General features: G+C 53.8%; 1 protein-coding gene across 1 annotated transcript in view; it reads left to right on the forward strand.

Annotated features, from left to right (window-relative positions):
* The window catches only part of TRIM8 (tripartite motif containing 8), a 30,752-nt gene extending 13,412 nt beyond the window's left edge, over nt 1-17,340 (forward strand). Inside the window, exons 3-7 of the mRNA XM_083866164.1 lie at nt 12,804-12,899; nt 13,710-13,943; nt 14,312-14,343; nt 14,913-15,028; nt 15,750-17,340. Coding sequence (XP_083722290.1) covers nt 12,804-12,899; nt 13,710-13,943; nt 14,312-14,343; nt 14,913-15,028; nt 15,750-16,357 — 1,086 coding nt within the window. The 3' untranslated portion in view covers nt 16,358-17,340. The remainder of the gene's footprint in view (nt 1-12,803; nt 12,900-13,709; nt 13,944-14,311; nt 14,344-14,912; nt 15,029-15,749) is intronic.
* The last annotated feature ends 1,754 nt before the right edge of the window (nt 17,341-19,094 follow it).

Here is a 19,094-nt window from a genome sequence, read left to right on the forward strand (position 1 = left end):
AGGGTGACAGCACTCCCGGGGTGGCTGTGTGCCCATCTGGGATGCTGTGGGGAGGTGGCTATCCCCAGCCTTACTGGTATGGTGATTCAGTGGAGCTTTGCCTGCTTGCGCTGTTCTGCCTGAAAACACCACAGCAGTGTCATGCCTTTTGCTGCGTAATACTGATCGCTTCCGTGGTATCTTTACAGGACCCCTCAAGGGATAGATACATTGTTGGGCTTCATGTAGCTGAAGTTTGACCAGCACTGGATGCAGGGCCTTGCTCTGGGGTTGGCATCACAGTGCCATGGAACAGAGGTGGAGGGGTTCAACAGCAAGGCAGGAGCAGGGCTGATGTCTCCTGTGGGCCAGGGCTGCACCAGAGCTCTGGGAGCATCCTGCTGTCCATGCAGACACGTTGCTCCGGAAAGGGCAGGTTGCAGGTCAGCTGTGAGGGGATTTACAGTGTGTGGGCTCTTGGCTTCTCCTTGGAAAGGGGCTAGTGCAGCACATGGGAATTGGCCAAGTGCCTGCCAACAAGAAGCTATGGCTGGCACCTTGCCAGGAGTTTGTGGGCCTTGCATCACTTTAATTTGAGATGTGTTTACTGAGGGATGGCATTTTGCAGCTGGCTGGCTGGAAACTACAGGTCCCAGCATGCTCCCTCACGTGTCACCCAGAAGGAGCGTGGTACTACAGGGGTTGTAGTCTCGAAGCTTGCCACTTTGGGGTTTTGCTGTCACTGGGAAGGGCTCTGATTCAGCATCACTGGGCATAGCCAGGCTGCAAGACATGGGACTGGTCTCTGCCTCCTGTTTTCCTATCCTTCTGCCACCCACTTGCTCAATGCAAGACCAGGTTGGCCTTTTTATGTCACCAGGCTGGGGAGGGGATCTGGTCCTATTCTTACTCATTTGCAACGTAAATATTTTGGTCCCGAGTACGTTGCTGGGAGCTGGGTGTCACGTTGAAGAGCATGATTCATTCATGCTGTTGCTGCTCGGAGCACAATGAGGCAGCCTTGGGACCGGTCCCAAAGATTTCCTGTGATCGCGGCTGGTGGGGAATTTGGGACGTCACGTTCGAGTAAGCCAGAGCCCTTTTTGCACAATTCCTGCAAGCCAGGAGTACTGTGCCATGCCTTGTGTATTCGGGACTTGCCATCCCCAAAATGTGGTCGTTGTGGGTGGCTTGCATTTCCAAAGGGCGAAATAATGAAGAGCAAGACTGATCTCCAGTTCTTGCCTTCTCCAGCTGCTGGTGTGCAGAAAAGGTTGCAGGGTATAGGGCTTTGTGCCTGGTCCCAGCCAGCCTAAGAAATAAAGGTACAAAGCAATGCAGATTGAAAACTTGCTTCACATCAAGGAGATTCAGGCAGGGTTTCTCCAGTTGGGCCACAGCATCCCTTTGTGTTTTAGAGGGATGTGGGACAACCTGAGGTGAGACACTGGGCAGATGGGCCAGAGCAGTGGAAGATGCCCCTCCATCCCATGCTTCCAGTGGTGATGCTGTGCTGCCAGAAGGGGCCTTTCCTGTCCCACTTTGGTCACTGGTGCAGGAGGGGCTGTACCCTCCACCCCAGGACTGGTTCCCTCCATCCCCCCATGTGTCACTTTGTCCTCCCCATGCTGCTGAGAGCCAGGTGTGGGCAGCGCCCAGATTCGTTCTGGCATCCTTCGTTAGACAGTGTTTGTTCATGCTGCATTTTTCTTTTTGCTGGCTTGTTTGGACACGCACTGGTACATTCACGGCACTCAGGCAGTAACGTGAGTCTCTTTCCCATTAGGAAAGGGGCCAGGATTTGGGGGGGCTGGGAGGGTGGCTTAAGCAGTAGTTTTTGAGATATTTCCTTCTGCTGCCACACCCTGCGTGAAAGAGCAATATCCGCGGCTTCAGCTGCTATCACAAGGCTCTGAACGTCTCTCTTTTAATATAGATTGGTATCATTTTGCATTTTAAAGTAAAAACACGCTGCAAGCTGCAGACAGCTGTCGGTTGGCAGCTTTGTTTGAACATCTGGTATTGCTGGGCTGCTGTTCAGCACGATCTAACTATGGGATTCATAAAGATTATAATCCGGGCTTTCATATTCTCAACAACCACCTCACCAAAAAAAAAAAAAAAAAAAAAAAAAGGAAGAGAAAAAACCTGGCAGGGAGGCAGTGGAGGGTCCTTGGTGTTCAACAGACTCTGGTCACTGGGGTGGATGGACTTGCTGTACGTTTCCTTGGCTGCCCGCAGGTGCTGACAGGCTGCTTCCAGCCTGCAAAATGCCAGGCACTGGGGAGCTGTAGAAGTGCGAAGTCTTTTCCCCCCTTCTGTTTTTTCCAGCTTGTGTGCTGAATCTGGTCTCATACTCCTCTGGGTGGTGTCTGGCGCTGGTGAGCTGAAGCAGCAGATTCTGCTGTGGCTTTCGGTAGATGTTTGTAACAGTTGTCTGCAGCAACAGGACTTGATTTCTTTTTCTTTAAAGTGAGTGATGGAGGAGCCAAGGCTCACGGTAAACATCTTGGCATATCAAAACCTCATTTCCAAGAGAAATTGAGTCCGCTTTTCTTGAAGCAACTGAAAGGTTGAGATAGCCACCTCTGTAAGCCCCATCCATCCTTCTGTGAGTCAGGCACTTTCCTTGGCACCTTTGAGAATTAAGCGACCTCTAAGCCCCTAACGAGTTTTATAAATCTTGTTAGTTGATCTGCATTTTTGCAAAGCTCTTTGAATCCAGCCTATTGGCACATAAGTCACCTTGACTTTCCTCAAGGCTTTGACTCCCAATTCACTTTCAGGCTCCATTTGTCAGTTGGAGGTGCACAAAAACGTCCCCCTTATCTTTATTAGAGAAAAAAAAAAAAAGCTGCCTGCAGAAATGTAGCTGCACTCTAGTTGGTGCAGACCAGTAATAGAGGTGCATATAAACCTGTTCTGCCCTTGTTTGTGTTGATTTAACTTACCAGTACAAATTAAAATAGCCTTGAGCAGTTGGAAGTTTAACTAGATCAGTTGGGAGGAAAAAAATAAAATCATGGCCTTTAAATCAAAGGAGAGTTTTCTTTCTAGTGCTGCCTGAATCTAGAGAGGCATTTTGTGCAGCTGGACCCCTTGTCTTTGGCTCACCAAATGAGACACTGATGGGGCACGTGGCTGCAGGTCATTGCCAGTGGTCTCATGGCTGAGACGTGGGTACACGTGGGTATTGCTGCTGCTGCTCTGCTCCTCAGAGGTATCTGAGTTCCCCACAAAACCTGCTTGTGCTTCCAGATCCTCGTGCCAGGCTCCCTCCAGAGCAGAAACTAGAAATCAGGGAGGTAGGAATCCAAAGGGACTGTTGTTCAGAACTCATGGCTTCTCATGGCAGGACTCAGCCTGGTGGGTGCAGAGTGGAGCTCTTTGGGCAGGGGAGAGGCTGCTCAGCCTGCAGTGGGAGCAGTGGTGGAAGGGGCTGGCTGTGTTTCACCCATGCAGGGAGAAGGCTCCAAGATCACACAGGCCAGCTGGATCTTGAATCCAAGATGTTTATTTGGAAGGGGGAGTGAGGGTTTCTAATTCTGCAGGGCTTGCAGATGGGGGTAGGTTTGCTGCCAAGCAATAGGATGGGTCTTTGCAGGATGGCTCCTTTGTAAGCCAAGCCATTCCCCCAGCCATAGTTGGGGGACAACTGGCTAAGACCCTGAGATTTTGTCACATTGGGAAGATACTGGAATTCAACAGAGCTAGACAAGACTGGGACAGCAGCAGATCGGGGCAGGATTGGGGGTGCTGCCAAAGCCTGTTGAATTTTTTGTGGGGGTTATAGGAGGAGTGACTGAGAAATGCTATGTCAGAGCAGTAGGGCTTGTGTGAAGAACAGGACTATGTGATTCAGCTGAGTTTCAGCACTGAGTGATCTCCCTTTGCTGCCCAGACTGCACCACTGGAGCTGGCAGAGCACTTCTCAGAGCCAGATGAGGGAGATGATCCCACCAAAGACAGACTGCTCTTTTTTTTCTGGATGAATTTTTTATCTGTATCTCTGGTTGGGAAGGGGCAGATGTATGCAAACAGACATGAGGGAGAAAAGGATGGTAGGGCCCCCCTAATGTCCATATAAATTGATTGAAGCATTTGAGAAACCACAAGCACAGAGTGTGCTGAAGGCAGAAAGGGCAGGACTTATTACACGATCTTTTAGGCTCTGAAAAACTGTGAAATCTGGTGAATCCCACTCAATACAGCTACAGGCTCCAGATTTTATTTTCTGGCATGGTGGGGATGAAGCACAACGCTGTACTGGTCATGGGGACCAGTTGTGCTCCAGGTGTTGGTGTCAGTCTGAGCTCCCAAGTGGCTGGAAACAGTTGCTCAAAGTAATCAGGTCTGAGTGTCTGTAACTTTTTGGATGTCACAAACCCCTGCCCTTTCCCTGCAGTGTCCCAGTGCTGGGCTCCTGAGTTGGTTACTCAAAGGCCATTTGGTGCTGGGCAGGGCAAGTTTGTGCCAGGGCCTGCAGCCAGAGCCCTGTGCTGGAGATGGCTCAGCAACAGGGTGAATTTTGGCACAAATTTATGAGCAGCCCTAAACCTATACATTGTCCCCCTAAAACTGAAAGAGGTGGGGAAAGGAGCTCTTCCCCTCCATCCATGATGGCGAAGAAGACGCAGACCTTGTCCTTCATAAACACAGAGCTGAGCCCTGACTCTTCCTGGCTCTCCTCACTCCCAAGCAAAGGTGGCCTGTACTGTCCTCCTGCTGAAAGCTGGCTGGGGTGGATTGTTGGCCAGTGTTCGCACCCAGGCCTGGGTGGGGATCTCTTCTGCCTCCCTTCCCAGCAGAAAGAAAAAATTTATTGAGTTCCTTGCTGCCCTGAGAGCCTGGTCGTGCCTGTGGCCACAGCCCCAGCCCTCAGAGATGGTCTTCACATATTGCTCCTGCACCACCCAAATACATCTGCTGTCCCTGTGGCATTGGGACACAGTGTGGGAGCATTTTCCCTGATGGGATGCTGTCTCTCCTGGCAGATACAGGGCAGGAAGTGGCTCTGCTGGCCAAGGGCATCGTCACTAGGGAGATTCCCCTAGGCTCAGTTTTGGGACCAGTCTTGTTTAATACTAGGAGGGCTCTACAGAGAGATCTGGACAGGCTGAACCAATGGGCCAAGGCCAGTTGTATGAGACTCAGGAATGTGAAGTGCTGGATCCTGTACTTGAATCACAGCAACCTCACACAGCCCTACAGGCTGGGGGGCAGAGTGGAAAGCTGGAAAGCTGCCCAGCAGAAACAGACCTGGGGGCCATGAGCTGGGAGTTGCCCAGGTGGCCAAGAAGGCCAGTGACATCCTGGTTTGTATAGCAGTACTGTGGCTAGCAGGACCAGGACACTGATCATCCCCCTGTACTCAATACACAGTACTTCAAATCCCATGTTCAGTTTTGGACCCCTCACAACAAGAAGAATACTGAGGTGCTGGAGTGAGTCCAGAGAAGGGCAACAGAGCTGGGGAAGGGTCTGGAGCACAGGTCATATGAGGAGTGGCTGAAGGAGCTGGGGGTGTTTTGCCCAGAGAAAAGGAGGCTCAGAGGAGACCTTATCACTCTCTACAACTGCCTGAGAGGAGGGTGTAGCAAGGTGGGGGTGGGCCTCTTCTCCCAGACAACAAGTGACAAGGACAAGCCTCTGGCTGCACTAGGGAAGATTCATGTTGGGCATCAGGAAAAATTTCTTCACGGAAAGGGAGGTTAAGCATTAAAATGGACTGCCCAGGGAGGTTGTGGAGTCACCATCCCTGGAAGTGTTCAAGAAATGACTGGACCTGGTCATTAGTGCTAATGGTTTAGTTGACAAGGTGATGTTCAGTCAGAGGTTGAACTCGATGATCTTGGAGGTGTTTTCAAATCTTAATGATTCCATAATTCTATCACCAAGGCTCATCTTTGTCCTGTGGAGCCAGTAGCATCAGTCATGGCTCGCCTGGCTGCATGCCCGGCATGCAAACTGGCTTCTCATCCTGGTATTCGTCTTCCTGATGCATTTCCAGCTCCTTTTTTCCTCTTCTGCACATGTTGTGAGTCTTGAGCCCTAGGTCTGGCAGAGGCAGTTTTCCCTGCCTCTTGTGCTTTGTGTGGAGGGAGCCTCTGTTTTGAGGGGTACATCACTCATACTGGACGCCCAATATGAGGCAGGCTCCTTCCTCCATGACTTGTAGGTCTGCTGGTAGAGACGTCTAGTGGTGTCTCCAGCCACTGGCCTCATCTCTCTGCTTCTTAATCTCCTTTATTCTTCTTTTCCTCACAAAGCAAATCTTCATCTCTACTCCAGGGACACTGACAGCAGTGGCATCTGGGCCATGGCTTGAAGTTGGGGTCCAAAATCTATAGGTAGAGCCCCAGCCTCTTTCCCCCATTTGTGTGAGAGGCACGGCATGAAGTAACCCTTGTGGCCACACTGAGCAGGGGGAAACACAGAGGCCCAGGAAGGTGAATTAGCATTCTCAAGATCCTCCTGAGGGTTGCTTTCTGACAGAGAATAGGTCACCATTTCCTGGCCTCCAGAAATCCTGCTGCTGGCCCCATGCAACACAATGCCTTGTATTTTCTCCTTATTAACGATTTCTTCCTTTCTACTGGGTGTAAACAAGGGAAAGAGCTGTCCCAGGCTGCAGCACAGCCCTGTGGTGGTCCAGGATCTGCTCTGGTACAGGGACGTGCAGAGAAGTGAGGTCTGCCATGTGCACTGTCCTGGGATGCTCCATGAGCCAGGTCTGACCTGGTTCTGCTGAGCAGTCATGAGTCATGGCTCCATGCAGCATCCAGCTGCTCTGTGCCAGTTGTGCTGCAGGGATGCCCTGAGCTGGGGTGAGCACAGGAGGTGGGACATGGGGCTGTGCCTGATGGTTTCTTCTCCAGGGAAGGCTCAGAGGCCAGGCAACATCTCACAGGGTGATGTGGACAAGCAGAAGGCATCTTCACCCACTCCAGCATGAGAACAGGGTGGAGAGCTGCTCTTGCAAGAGGCACTGTACATCCTGTTCCCCTAAGTTGACGCTGATTATTTGGCCTTCAGCCCTTTCTACACAGCATCAGCTCTCCTGGTGCTCAGGGGTCCCTCAGTGCTGGGAAAGGGGGTCTCTTTGGTGCCTGTTCACTGCATGGCTGCTGCTTCCATCCCTTCCTAGCAAGGGCAGCTATTAATATCTCAGGCTGTTCCCCTCCCCTCTTCCTTCCCCTGTTGAGGATAAACTGGCCTGATCTCTGCACAGGGAGCACCGTGAGAAAAGTCAAAGCCTGGAGCACTGTGTGTGCTCAGGGCTGGCCAGGGGAGGCAAGACCTCGTGCTCTGGCTGGAGACCTTCCCTTCTGCCTGGTGCTTACTGTAAATGTGTGCAAGATGAAACCCCAACCAGAAAGCATTTCCTTCCTGCCCCTTTAAATGGATCAGCCTCCTGCGAGTGTTGCGAGGGTTGTGGGGAGTTTGAAAGAGCTGTTTTTGCCTGGGTCTGGTCAGCAGGAGGCCACCAGCAGGGTGGGAGGGATGCTCCAGGGGTTTGGGCTGTGGCAGTGCACAGTGCATGATCTCATGATTTGAGATCCTGTTTTTGGAGGCACTGGGGTGCTGCGCCCCAGATGTGCACAGTGTCAAGGTTCTGATGTGTTAGCAGGTGGGGTGACACTTTCAGGAGGGATGAAAATAGCTCATTGCGGGGGTTTTTCTCAGAAAACAGTCCAGCTGACAGTGGAGAGGGGCTGGGGAGGGGGAAGCCTGTGTGTGGGAGGCCTGGGGAGGCGAAAGGTTGCGCTTGCCTCCTTGGTCCAGGGCTTTTGGTGCATTAAAATTCAGTCACTGTGACTTCAGGCCCGTCTCCAGCAACGTGCTGGGACATGTGTCTCAATGGGGGCTCTTGATCCCGGTCCCTGGGCTGAGCTGCAGGTGTCTGGAGCCATTCCCACAACAGGCATCTGCCCTTTGCAGCTTCCTCGCTCCAGTTCCACCTTCCTCCTCCTCCTCCTCACCCTTCCTGCCCCTCATGCTCCAAGCTGCTCCCTCCGTTCTGGCTTTCCGGTGACTGCAAACAATGTCCTTATTCACTCAGTGGCTGGGATTTGGCGGCGAGAGGAAGGCCTGGGTGCAGAGGAGGAGGAAAGAGAGAGGCAGAGAAGTGAGTGTGCCTGTCCTGGGCCAACTGTCCAGCTGTGGTTAAAGGTGCTCTGTGGGGCAGTCTGGCTCTCTGCTCCCCCAGTTTCCTGCGGGAACAAGGGCTGTTCACTCCTGTGGTTTGTCCACCTGCCCTGCTGTAGTACCCTCCAAACCCACAGACAGTTTCAGCAGAGTTTATTGGGAATTAGCATCCTGCAAGCATCCCACAGGTCAGTTTGTGGGCACTCAGCTGCTCTTGCAAGGTGAATGGCCCTGAAGGATGCACAGTGCTTATTAGACATCAGAGAAGCTGCACGGGCTCCATTTGCCCTATGAACACAGTAAAGCTTTTCACTGCTCCAGCTCTTGTTTGAAACCACAGCAGCTCAGCAGGTCATGGGGCACTGCTCTGCCTCTGGTGAAGCTGCCAGGCTCCTTCCTGATTCTGCTGGGAGTTGGGCAGGAGCTGGTGAGCACTTGAGCCCCCCCCAGGGAAGGGGTGCCAGAGGCTGTCCCCTGCCAGCTCTCCCTGGGTGGCACACAAGGGCTCTGACCGGCCTCAGAGAACACAAAACCTTGGGGCATGTCATGGGATTTTGCTGCCCTGATGCTGGCCCCTGGGCAATGGGCTTCTGGGGGCTGCAAAGGGGGGATGAGGGGAGTGCTGAGCCTCAGGCAGGGCAGGGCCATAAGCCAATGTTACTCTGGGCTCAGCAGTGATCACTGGCTTAGCTCTGCCCTCTGGGAAGGGACAGTGTTGAGACCAGCCTAAGACAAGTCAGGGGAGACATCTTGCCCACAGATTGCTCCCTTCCTGGGAGGTCTTGAGTGGGTGTGAGATCCTTCCTGCACCCCAGTGCCCCGATTTACAGTGAGGGTTTTCCCAGCTGGTTGAGCTGGACCAGTGTGTATAACACATCTGAGGCTTGTGGTGCTGCAGCCATGCAGTGGCTCTTGGATGAGAAGCTCTGTACCATCAGAGCTGTTAAACTCTTTATTACTATCTTCTGTCTTGTGGCTGCAGGCATTTAATGTTGCAGAAGTTCTCTGTTGGGACTGCCCTGTCCCCCAGCAGACATATCCCCATGCCCTGCCGGGCAGGGTGGATGTGTCCCATGCTGGGGAGGCCACTGGGAGCTGGGCTCAGCACACAGTCTGTGGGGACTGACCAGGAGGTGCAGTAAGGTGCACGCAGGGTGAGCATGGTTTTCTCCCAGCAAGTGCCTTCCCCCAGCACAATCCCATGGGGACCAGCTGTGTGCATCCTCCCTGCAATGAGACCTTGCAGTGCTTGCTTTGCTTCCTGCAGAGATGTCCCTCCACGCAGTGTTTCACTCCCAGTGCATGATCTTGGTACCTCAAACCCATCTGACTTGCCACAATGGCTGCTCAGGAATCACCCTCCTCTGCCTGCACGGGAGGAGTGTGCCCTCCCTTCCCAAAGGGAAGCCAACTGTAATGTCCCTCCTTTGTCCTTCCAGCTTTGGTGATCCAGCTCCCTTGCAGGGTTGATGCCCATGGTGTGTTTGCAAGCTCCCTGTGGGCTCAGCCCCACACTTCATTTTTTTCCATGAGGAGGGGGAAGATTATGTTCATCTCCTGCAGAATAAGCTGGTCTGCATGAACTTGCCCTGTCTCACTGGGGCCTACAGGGTCATGGTGGACCAGCCGCTTAGCCCAGCCACCGATTAATTTATTAATTAATGAGATGAGTTTACTCTCAGCTGGTGTTGGAATAAGAAGCATTTTTAGCATGCGTTTCGCAAACTGGCGACGTGTCTCAGAAAAGACAAACTGGGATCAGAGTTGCTCACAGGCTGGGAAGGGTGCCTGTACAGAGGGAGCCTTGGTTCTCCCAGCATCAAGGTCATGCATGAAATATGAGAAATTACCCCGAGAAATTCTGATCCTGGAGGAGGAGGAGTTCATGACTTCAGAAATGCCAGATTTGGGAGGGGATGGAAGGGGCAGGGATATATTTTCCTTTTCAAAATACCTAAGGAATTTAGCCTGTGCTGCATAGACAATGAGATTTTGCCCCTCGGTGTCAGAAGGGGTAGTTCATACCCTCGTGTCTTGTTAAAGTTTTGTTGCTGTGGGTGAAAAGCTCTCCCATTCCACTGCAATCCCATGCATGTACAGTTTTTAAATCACCCTAAAATCAAGAGACTATCTCAAATATGAGGTTAAAAGAAAGCACTGCATGTCCTCTATCCTCTCTGATTTCTATGCCTTTAGGTTGGATTTTGGTCACTTTTTCCAGCGTTGAGGGGATAGTAAATTAACTTGTATGTATAAAAAGTTATTTTTACATCTGTTTATATATATATTTGTGATTTCACATAATTGCATGATTCCTGGAGTGGAGCAGTCTGAGGTTTGTTACAAAACACAAAGGTTGGCAGCTCTGCCACGGCAGCTGCAGGGCGATGGTACGTGCATGTCCGGGCTGTTTGGTGCCTCCCTCGGGGGTCCCTGACACCAGTGGGGCTGGCAGGGTGGCCTCTGCCCGCCTGGCATCTGCCACTGATAGCAAACCCTGCTTTCCCCTGCAGGAGCGTCCTGGCAGCACCGGGGGGAAGGGCAGGGGCTGCCACGGGTATGTCAGGTACCTGATGGGTACGACAGAGTGGGATGGGGTTTGGCCTCTGTGCCCAAAACTGTCAGCCTCGGGTCCTGTCCTGTGTTTTTTACCCACTCCTGTCCCAGCTGGCAGACAGGGAAGTCGGGCAGAGGACTGGGCTGCTCCTGGGGGCCCGGCTAGACTTGGCTGTCCTCCTGGTGGGCTGATGTGGGATGGGTCTGGCTGTCCGTGGTGGAGAGGGCGAGTCTGTGGTGGGGAGGGGTGTAGGGAGGGGCTCGGTGCAAAGCTCGCTGTGTCCTTTGGCTGCCCAGCGTGGGGCGTGAGCAGCTCAGCCTGCACTGCACGACCTGCCCAACTCCCACATTCAACTGGCCTCCTGCAAGCAGGGATGTTGGAAGGCATCTCTTTCTCTGGAGCCCAGGAACAGGCTTGTTGCCTGCCACTTCTCAGTCTACCTGCGTAGGGCTGTTTTCCACCTGCTCCACAGTTCTGCCTGGTGCTTGACCCAAAACCCTGTCTGAGCCCTAGAGAAGCCCCCAGCAGCTCCACACTCAGGCCTGGCTGCTGGCACAGGACCTAGGACACAGTTCCTGCCTGCACCCTTGGTTCTCCAGGGTTCAAGCAAGTGGTGTTGCACTCACTCTCCAGAGCTCAGTTTCCACCGTGTTAAACCTGGGAGTGGACTGCAGCTGCCTGATGCTGCAGCAGCACAAATAACAACCATTTTATAATGAAAAAAAGGAGGTTTTTAATACATGCCTCAAATCTTTCTCCGTGTGGATGCCCTTGGATGCTGCAGGCCCCTGTGTTTCTGTAAGCAGGCACAGCAGATGTCCCCCCGTGGGCTGGGGATCTGCCTTGCTGTGACTGCCCCTCGGCCCCGTTTCAGTGGATGTGCTGTCTGTGTGTCTGTGTGCATGTGCCTGGGTGGGTGCACATGTGTGGGCCCTGGGAATGCATGTGGAGTGTGCCTGTGAGTGGGAAGCTGGGTTTTTTTAGCTCCTCGTTATTATTAGTGGTAGGAGCCCAGTGACAGTAGGGCTGGAGGTGCCCGAGACCTTAAGAAAAACAACAGGAGGGAGGAGGCTTCGCATTCCTGCTCCTGAATTGAGTCGGAGGTGACAGCCTTTCCCTGCAATGCAATTAATCCCGGCAGCGCCTCTGCCACCCTCCCCCTCCCGCCTCGTCCAGGAATTAATTACTTGATTATAAATTCCCGAGTGGCAGTTTATAATAGCAATAATCCCCTCGAAATTCATTCTTGCTGCCGGTTTCTTTCCATCTCGCCCCCGTCGTTGAGTCTCTAACGCCACATCTCTGTGCCAGGCGAAACCCTTCTCGTCACCCCCCTGGTGTCCTGGCTTTTCCCCCAGTAAACATGAGGGGCGAATATTTGGAGTTGATTTTGATGGGTGTTTTGGGAAGCCCTGCTCCTGCCCACAGGGATGGATCCTCTCGTGGGCAGTGGGTTTCTCCTGGCTGGGAAGCATGCAGGAGCGAGGCGCTCGCGCTGATAGCTGGGGATAAGGTTTTGTCCCAGTTATTCAGCGGATGGCCCAGGCCCAGCCCCAAGGAGTGGGCTGGGGGCTGGCAGTGTGGCGGGGGGAGGCCCCATTCCTCCTCACTGTGTCCCTCCAGATTACGCTGACACTGGCTCTGGGGCTTGTCAGGGAGGCGGGGAAGGGAGAAAAGATTTGGCGTGGCGTACGGGAGCGCGAGGGAGGTGGTGATGTCTCGCAGGAGCCTGCCGGCAATGGGTGATGGGCCTCAAAATGGAACTGCCTTAGTGGGGGATGAGCCTCTCTGTGTGTCCCCTCCACCATCCCCAGGGCTTGGCCCTGACCCAGCCCCACTTACTGGGCTGCAGAAAGTTACTTGAGGTGCTGCTCCCATCCAGGGGACCCAACCTAGCCAGTAACACAGCCCGGCACACGCAGCCCCTCTGCCATTAAAATAACCAGGTTGTCAGCTCCACAATCTATGCGGGGGCTTTCAGCCTGGCAGTGGCATCCTGCTGGGAAAAAGCTCCATCCCTCCTGAGCCACATGGGCAGAGCCAGTGTGGGCAGCACTGATGTTCACTGGCACATGTGGCTGCTGGGCTCTGACGATGCTACTTTCCCCCATCTCTGCAGAAGATGCTGATGAAGCAGCAGGACCGCCTGGAGGAGCGGGAGCAGGACATCGAGGAGCAACTCTACAAGCTGGAATCGGACAAGCGGCTGGTCGAGGTAACCAGTGCTTCACCCTGCCACAGCCAGTCCCAGGGACTGTCACCCTATGGCACAGTGGGGACAAGTGCCTGGGACACAGGGGCCAGGTGGGCAGGGAGGAAGGTAGACATGCAGGGGAGGAGCAGCTGGATAGACTTCCTGCCTGCATTTCTGTGTTGTCAGTCATCATTTTGGAGGCAAAATGTGTTTGGAGCTGCTCTACAGCCTCATAGGTTCTGGGTTGAGTAGAGAGGTGAGGAACAAGGCTGCCCTTAAATATCAGATGGCCCATCCTGTCCTCAGCTCAGCACAGCTTTTTTCAGGAAGGGAGTGCTTGTGGTCCCTAAAGCCCCTCAGCCTCCCAGAACATGAAGGGAAAGGCTCTGGAACACGAAGTGTCTCCAGCCTAGGGTGGGGCTGGGGATGAGGATGAAGATGGGATTACATATATATATATATATATATATATATGTATACAGGCGGGCAGGGGTGGGATTTTTCAAGGGAGCACATTTCTGTTGGTGGTGTGGCAGGTTGTTCCTGGTATTGGGTCTCTGGAGCTGATCCCCACACAGACCCCAGGAAGTAGGTCCAGGAATCTGCTGAACCAATCAAACCTTCACAGTGTCGCTGTTGGGTCTCTGGCACATAGAAGTCCCATGTGGTAGTTGACAGCAGGGTTTGAGCTGTCTGGGTGTTTCAGGAGAGCAGAACTGGGGTGTGGCTTTCAGGTTGCATTCTCCACTGCTGAGAAAGGACCCAGGTGTCCTGGGACACCATGGAAGAGGTCAAAGTGCACAGAGGGCCTGACCCTACTCCTCCCTGCAGGAGAAGGTGAGCCAGCTGAAGGACGAGGTGCGCCTGCAGTACGAGAAGATGCACCAGATCTTGGATGAGGACTTGCGGAAGACCATGGAGATCCTGGACAAGGCCCAGGCCAAGTTCTGCAACGAGAATGCAGCCCAGGTTCTGCACCTCAATGAGCGCATGCAGGAGGCTAAGAAGCTCCTCAGCTCTGTCCAGGTCATGTTTGACAAAACTGAGGACATCAACTTCATGAAGGTAAGACAAGCTGCCCATGCCAGGGTGGGACAGGGACTGTGGAGAGGTTGGGTTGTGTGGGAAGAATTGGGTAGGTGTGGGGTGTGGTGGGGAGCAGGATGGGGACATTAGCAGGGCTGGCTGATGCCTCCAGAGTGCTCAGAGTGGAAGAAGCAAGGAGAACTGGGACAGGCTCAGTGCTAGCCTCAGATGAGGAGGTGCTACAGTGGGAGATGGGGCTGGAGCAGCTCATGCAGGGGAAGGGGGCCTCAGTGCCCATGGTCAGACTGTCCCCTCCTGGGGGGCCATGGAAGCTGACACTGAAAGGGGGCATGGCTGCCATGGCAGGGATTGGCCTTACTGACCAGAGCTTCTCCTTCCACTTCTAGAACACCAAGTCTGTGAAAATCTTAATGGACAGGTAAGCACAGTGGGACAGACATGTTTGGGGGAAAGGGTGTGTTCATGTCCACAGGGGTGGCAGCATCACAATATCCAAAGGAAGACCAGAGCCAAGGATGCTACAGGGTTTGGGAGAGGCAGGTGCTGTGCTCAGCTTCCCTCTTTCTCTGGGAGGATGAAAAAATCCCCTTGTGCAGGCATTGAATCAGGTCCTCCCCATGGACTAGGGGAAACTCAGTGTTGTGCTTGTGGAAGAAGCAGAGGATGGGACTAGTTGGGTTGGGGTGCAGGGCTCTGTCCAGCTCCACTGAGCAGAAATAGGGCACAAGGTTAAAACCAGCACAAGCGGGGCAGAGGTGAGCTGGGATGGCCATGCAGTGGGGACATGGACTGCAGGAGGTGTGCCATGGCAAGGGACATTCAAGCTAAACTGGACAGGGAAGGTCCTGCCTGCCAGAGACAGCCAGCTCACTTCTGTCCTCTACCCTAGGGAGGGAGTTTGGCTCCAGGAGGGTGCGGGGGGGGGGAGCTGTCCCTCTCTCAAGTCTACCTTGTAACTCATGCCACTCTGCCTGCCATCCTCAACAGGACTCAGAACTGTACAGGTGGCAGCCTGCCCCCACCCAAAATTGGCCACCTCAACTCCAAGCTCTTCCTGAATGAGATTGCCAAGAAGGAGAAGCAGCTGAGGAAGTTGCTGGAAGGTAGGTGAAACCTGAGGGGTGCAGAGGCATGGGACCTCACTACTTCCTGTATCCATAGCTGGCTGCCCTGCAGATCCCAGTACAAAAGAGTGGGGAGAGCTCTTTGGGGCAGGGACCTCTTGGACCCCCTCTGTTGTCAGCAGGGGCGTGAAGAGTCACAAAGCCAATTCCTGACTCTCCTCAGGGCATTTTTCTTGTCTTGTGAAATGGCTGTGTTCTGGGTTACACAAAACCCTGAAACAGAGAGCTTTTGGGGTGTTTGTTGGCCATTGCCAGGAAAGGCAGTGGAAAGATGGGGGTCATCATGTGGGCAGGGACAGCCAGGGCCTGGCGTGGTCCCACAGCCCCCAGCTAATGCCTGGGAGCAAACCAGTCCTGTGGAGGCTTCCCAGTCCCCTCCCTGGGGGATTTGTGTTTATCCCTCAGGCTGTCCCACTCTGCTCCTGTTAGGGACTGTGTTCATTGGCTGTTTGCAGAGCAGTGCCTGGGACTGCCCCAAGCCTGTTGGCAAGGGCCCAAAACTGAATCTGCAAGTCCACCTGCACAGGGCTGTGTTCATGGTTTGCCACTGGTGGGGCGGGGCTGGGGGGCCCCACTGCACATGTGGGGCTGGCATGTGGGTCTTGGGGCTCCACTGCAGCTTCGGATCAGCAACCGGAGCACCCCGGAGCTGTGTCACGCTGTGCTTAATACAATCCCTCTCTCCTGTTCCCCCCCGCAGGTCCTCTGAGCACCCCCGTCCCCTTCCTGCAGAGTATCCCCATGTACCCCTGCACCGTCAGCAACTCCGGCGCGGAGAAGCGCAAGCACTCCACCGCCTTTCCCGAGGGCAGCTTCCTCGAGCCATCGTCCGGGACTGTGGCGAGCCAGTACATGAGCCAGGGCGCTTCGGCTGGCGAGGGGCAGTCCGCACAAGCCATGGTGCCTTGTAGCTCCACGCAGCACATAGTTGGACTTCCTAGCGGCCCGCAGCCGGTGCACTCGGGCTCCGTCTTCAACCCATCTCACTACCCCAACACCACGTCATCTCAGCAGTCCGTGCTCTCCCAGTACGGCGGGCGCAAAATCCTCGTCTGCTCCGTGGATAACTGTTACTGTTCCTCGGTGTCCAACCACAGCGGGCACCAGCCCTACCCGCGGTCGGGGCACTTCCCCTGGACAGTCTCGTCGCAGGAGTACTCCCACCCGCTGCCGCCCGCCCCCGCCGTGCCCCAGTCGCTCCCGGGACTTGCCGTGAGGGAATGGATTGACGCATCCCAGCAGCACGGGCGGCAGGATTTCTATAGGGTCTACGGCCAGCCATCGGCCAAACACTACGTCACCAGTTAACCGTCACACTCTCCGGAGAGTCCCGCTCGATGACGTGTTCAGAGAGAAAAGTCTGGTTTGGTTTGGCTTTTCTTTTTTTTTTTTTTTTCCCCCCCACCCTTCTTAAATCAAACCCAATTTTTTCCCTGCCTCACGCCCCTCCAGGATTTTGGGGAGGGTTGTTCTGTCATATCTCTTTTTTTTTTTTTTTTAATCCTTTAAAAATGAAATAATAATTTTTTTTTCATTTTAATGCCTTTTTTTAATTTAATTTTGGAAGTCCTTCCTGCCCCTCGCTGGGTAAACACGAGGGAGAAATTACCGAGAAGAAATTGATGGGGATTTCAGTCGGACATCTGGGTCTGTGCGTTGTGCTCTTCCTCGCTCCTCTCTGCCTTTGGAAAACTTCAGAAGGGACAATGGCACCTTCTCTCTTTCTATTTCTCCATGTTTATTTCTTCTGGTTTGGTTCAGTTTTTCCCTTTTCCCAACCCCTTTCTTTCCCTTTTTAAAAAGAAAAAAAAAAGAAAAAATCTATCATTGATTCAGTATGAAATGATACTTGTAGATTTTGGGTTTGTTACTTTTTTTTTTAAAGGCTGATTTTTTTTTTTTTTGTGTTACAAGGCCACTTCTCATGCATATTGGCATTTTTTTTCCTTTCAGAGATTTGTAAATACACAATGGCAGGAAATTTAATGCACAAAAAAAAAAAAAGGGAAAAGAAACTTTACAAAAAACCACAAATAAATAAATAAAAAAAATCTGTTCTAGTTTTCAGGAGGGGAAGCGTGACCGAAACGCACTCCCCTCCTGCATATCGCTGATGCAACTTCCTGTAACAAGCACTTTGTATAAAAAAAAAGTGGACTTCCTGCTATAAGGCACAGGTATTTATTCTGTAACCGATTTTAGACACACACACACACACACACACACACACACGCAAAATATTCAAATAAATGTGATCACTTAGTGCAAATGCCTCGCTCTGCTGCAGCTCTTCCCCCGGGACCGCCAGCTCCGGCGGGAGGCTCCAACCTGCTTTCGGAAGGAAACGCTCCGCAGTCCTGCAGGGGCTGGACAATGACGGGGGGATTTTCTGGAGGGGCTCTTTGGGAGGGAGCAGCTCGGCAATGGGGCAGCAGTGGGTCCCAGATGCGGAAGGGGTCCCCACCAGTGCCCATCCCATGTCCCAGCCCCGTGGGAAGGTGTGCTGGAGATGTGGCTCTCCACCAGCTCCCTCCCAGGCGGCGAGGATGTGAGTCAGGCCCGGAGCCGGCCAGGATGCATCCTGCCCATGGGCTCCAGAACAATCCCCATTGTGGGATGGGGACTGGGTCGGGGACAGCAGCTTTCCTGGCTCTGCCAGCATCCACCATTCTGGCCCTGCTGCTGCCCTGGCACCCACCCCTTGAGCCCTCATCCCCACCTAAAGCCCCACTGCCCCTGGGGCTTCGTGGGTTCTGGCAGCACCCTTGGCTGTTTTGGGGACCCTCTGTGCTCAGCCAAGGGTGGGAAGGGGGAGGAAGAACCCTTTGTCCAGGACGTGCAGTGGGGCCATGGGCTAGCCTGGCTGGGACTGTGCAGGGGAAAATGAGGCTGACTTCATAAAGCAGAGCAGTGCCCTAGAGGCAGGAGGGGTTTTCCATTGCTCTCTTCGGGTTGAGTTTGCTTTATTTTTTTCTTGGTTGCAAAACACCCCTGGTTTACTTCCGGTTTGGATTCCCCCTGTGCTGCTTTAGTGGGAACTGGGAGGGGGAGAAAGTCTTAGTGAGCTGAAACAGGGGAACAGTGGGTTCGAGGGAGGGGGACCCTCTCACTAACTCCCCCCATTCCATTCCAACAGAGGTGGCAGCACGACCCTGGACAACTTCCCAGGCAGTGTTGGGTTGAGGAGCCAGCACCTCCTGCCCCTGAATGTTCTTGTATACAGGCTGCAGAGCCTGGCAGCTCAGCCCTGCTGCCCTGCTGGGTTCTTCCCAACCTTGTCCTCCTCGGGCACTCAGTCCATTGGAATATTTGGCAGTTTGCTTCTCAGTCAAAAGCAAAGCACTCCAGGGTGGCAGGAGGGAGCAGGATGTTCTCAGCCTCCACACGGATCCCATGATGTCTCCCCTCCATGTCCACGGGGGTGGCTGCTGAGGGATAAAGAAGAGCCCTGGGGTGATGGGGATACCGGCGAGATGAGTGACATCCCTCCCTGTCGAGGAGGGTCCCTGATGCACAGCCAGGGCCACCCCCCACCCCAGGGTACTCCCCAGCCATGGCCCCTAAGCTTGGTGCCTCTAGGTTTGACTGCCCAGCTGTCCTCCTCCTCATCATCCTCTTCCTCCATGGCACAGCTGCTTCCTCCTGTGATTGCAACAGCTGCCAGCCCAGGCATTAAAGCACCTGTCACCTACTGATGGGGGGACACAGGCACAGCCCCACTCTGCAGGGTGACCCCCAAAGATTAGGAATCTCCCTGCCTTGAGTCACTCTCACCCCATGCCTTCGCCAGAGGGACGAGCCCCAAAAGAGTGGGTGCCCATGCAGAGCAGAGGGGCCACAGCCTCTCTCCTGCCCCCCATCCAGGAAGAGTCCCCTGGTGTCCCGAGTGCCTCAACTTCCAGGACCATCAGTGCCATCAAGCCCCATGTGCTGCTGGTGGTGAGAAGGAAAGCAATGGCCCCATGGAGTCCCCCCATGGAGCAGGAGGAGGAATGTGTGCCCGTGGCCCTGCCGGGATATTGGTGTCCTGGGAGGGGAAGTGCTG

Source organism: Zosterops lateralis (genome assembly GCF_965231275.1).
Source record: "Zosterops lateralis genome assembly, chromosome: 8".
Taxonomy (NCBI): Eukaryota; Metazoa; Chordata; class Aves; order Passeriformes; family Zosteropidae; genus Zosterops; species Zosterops lateralis.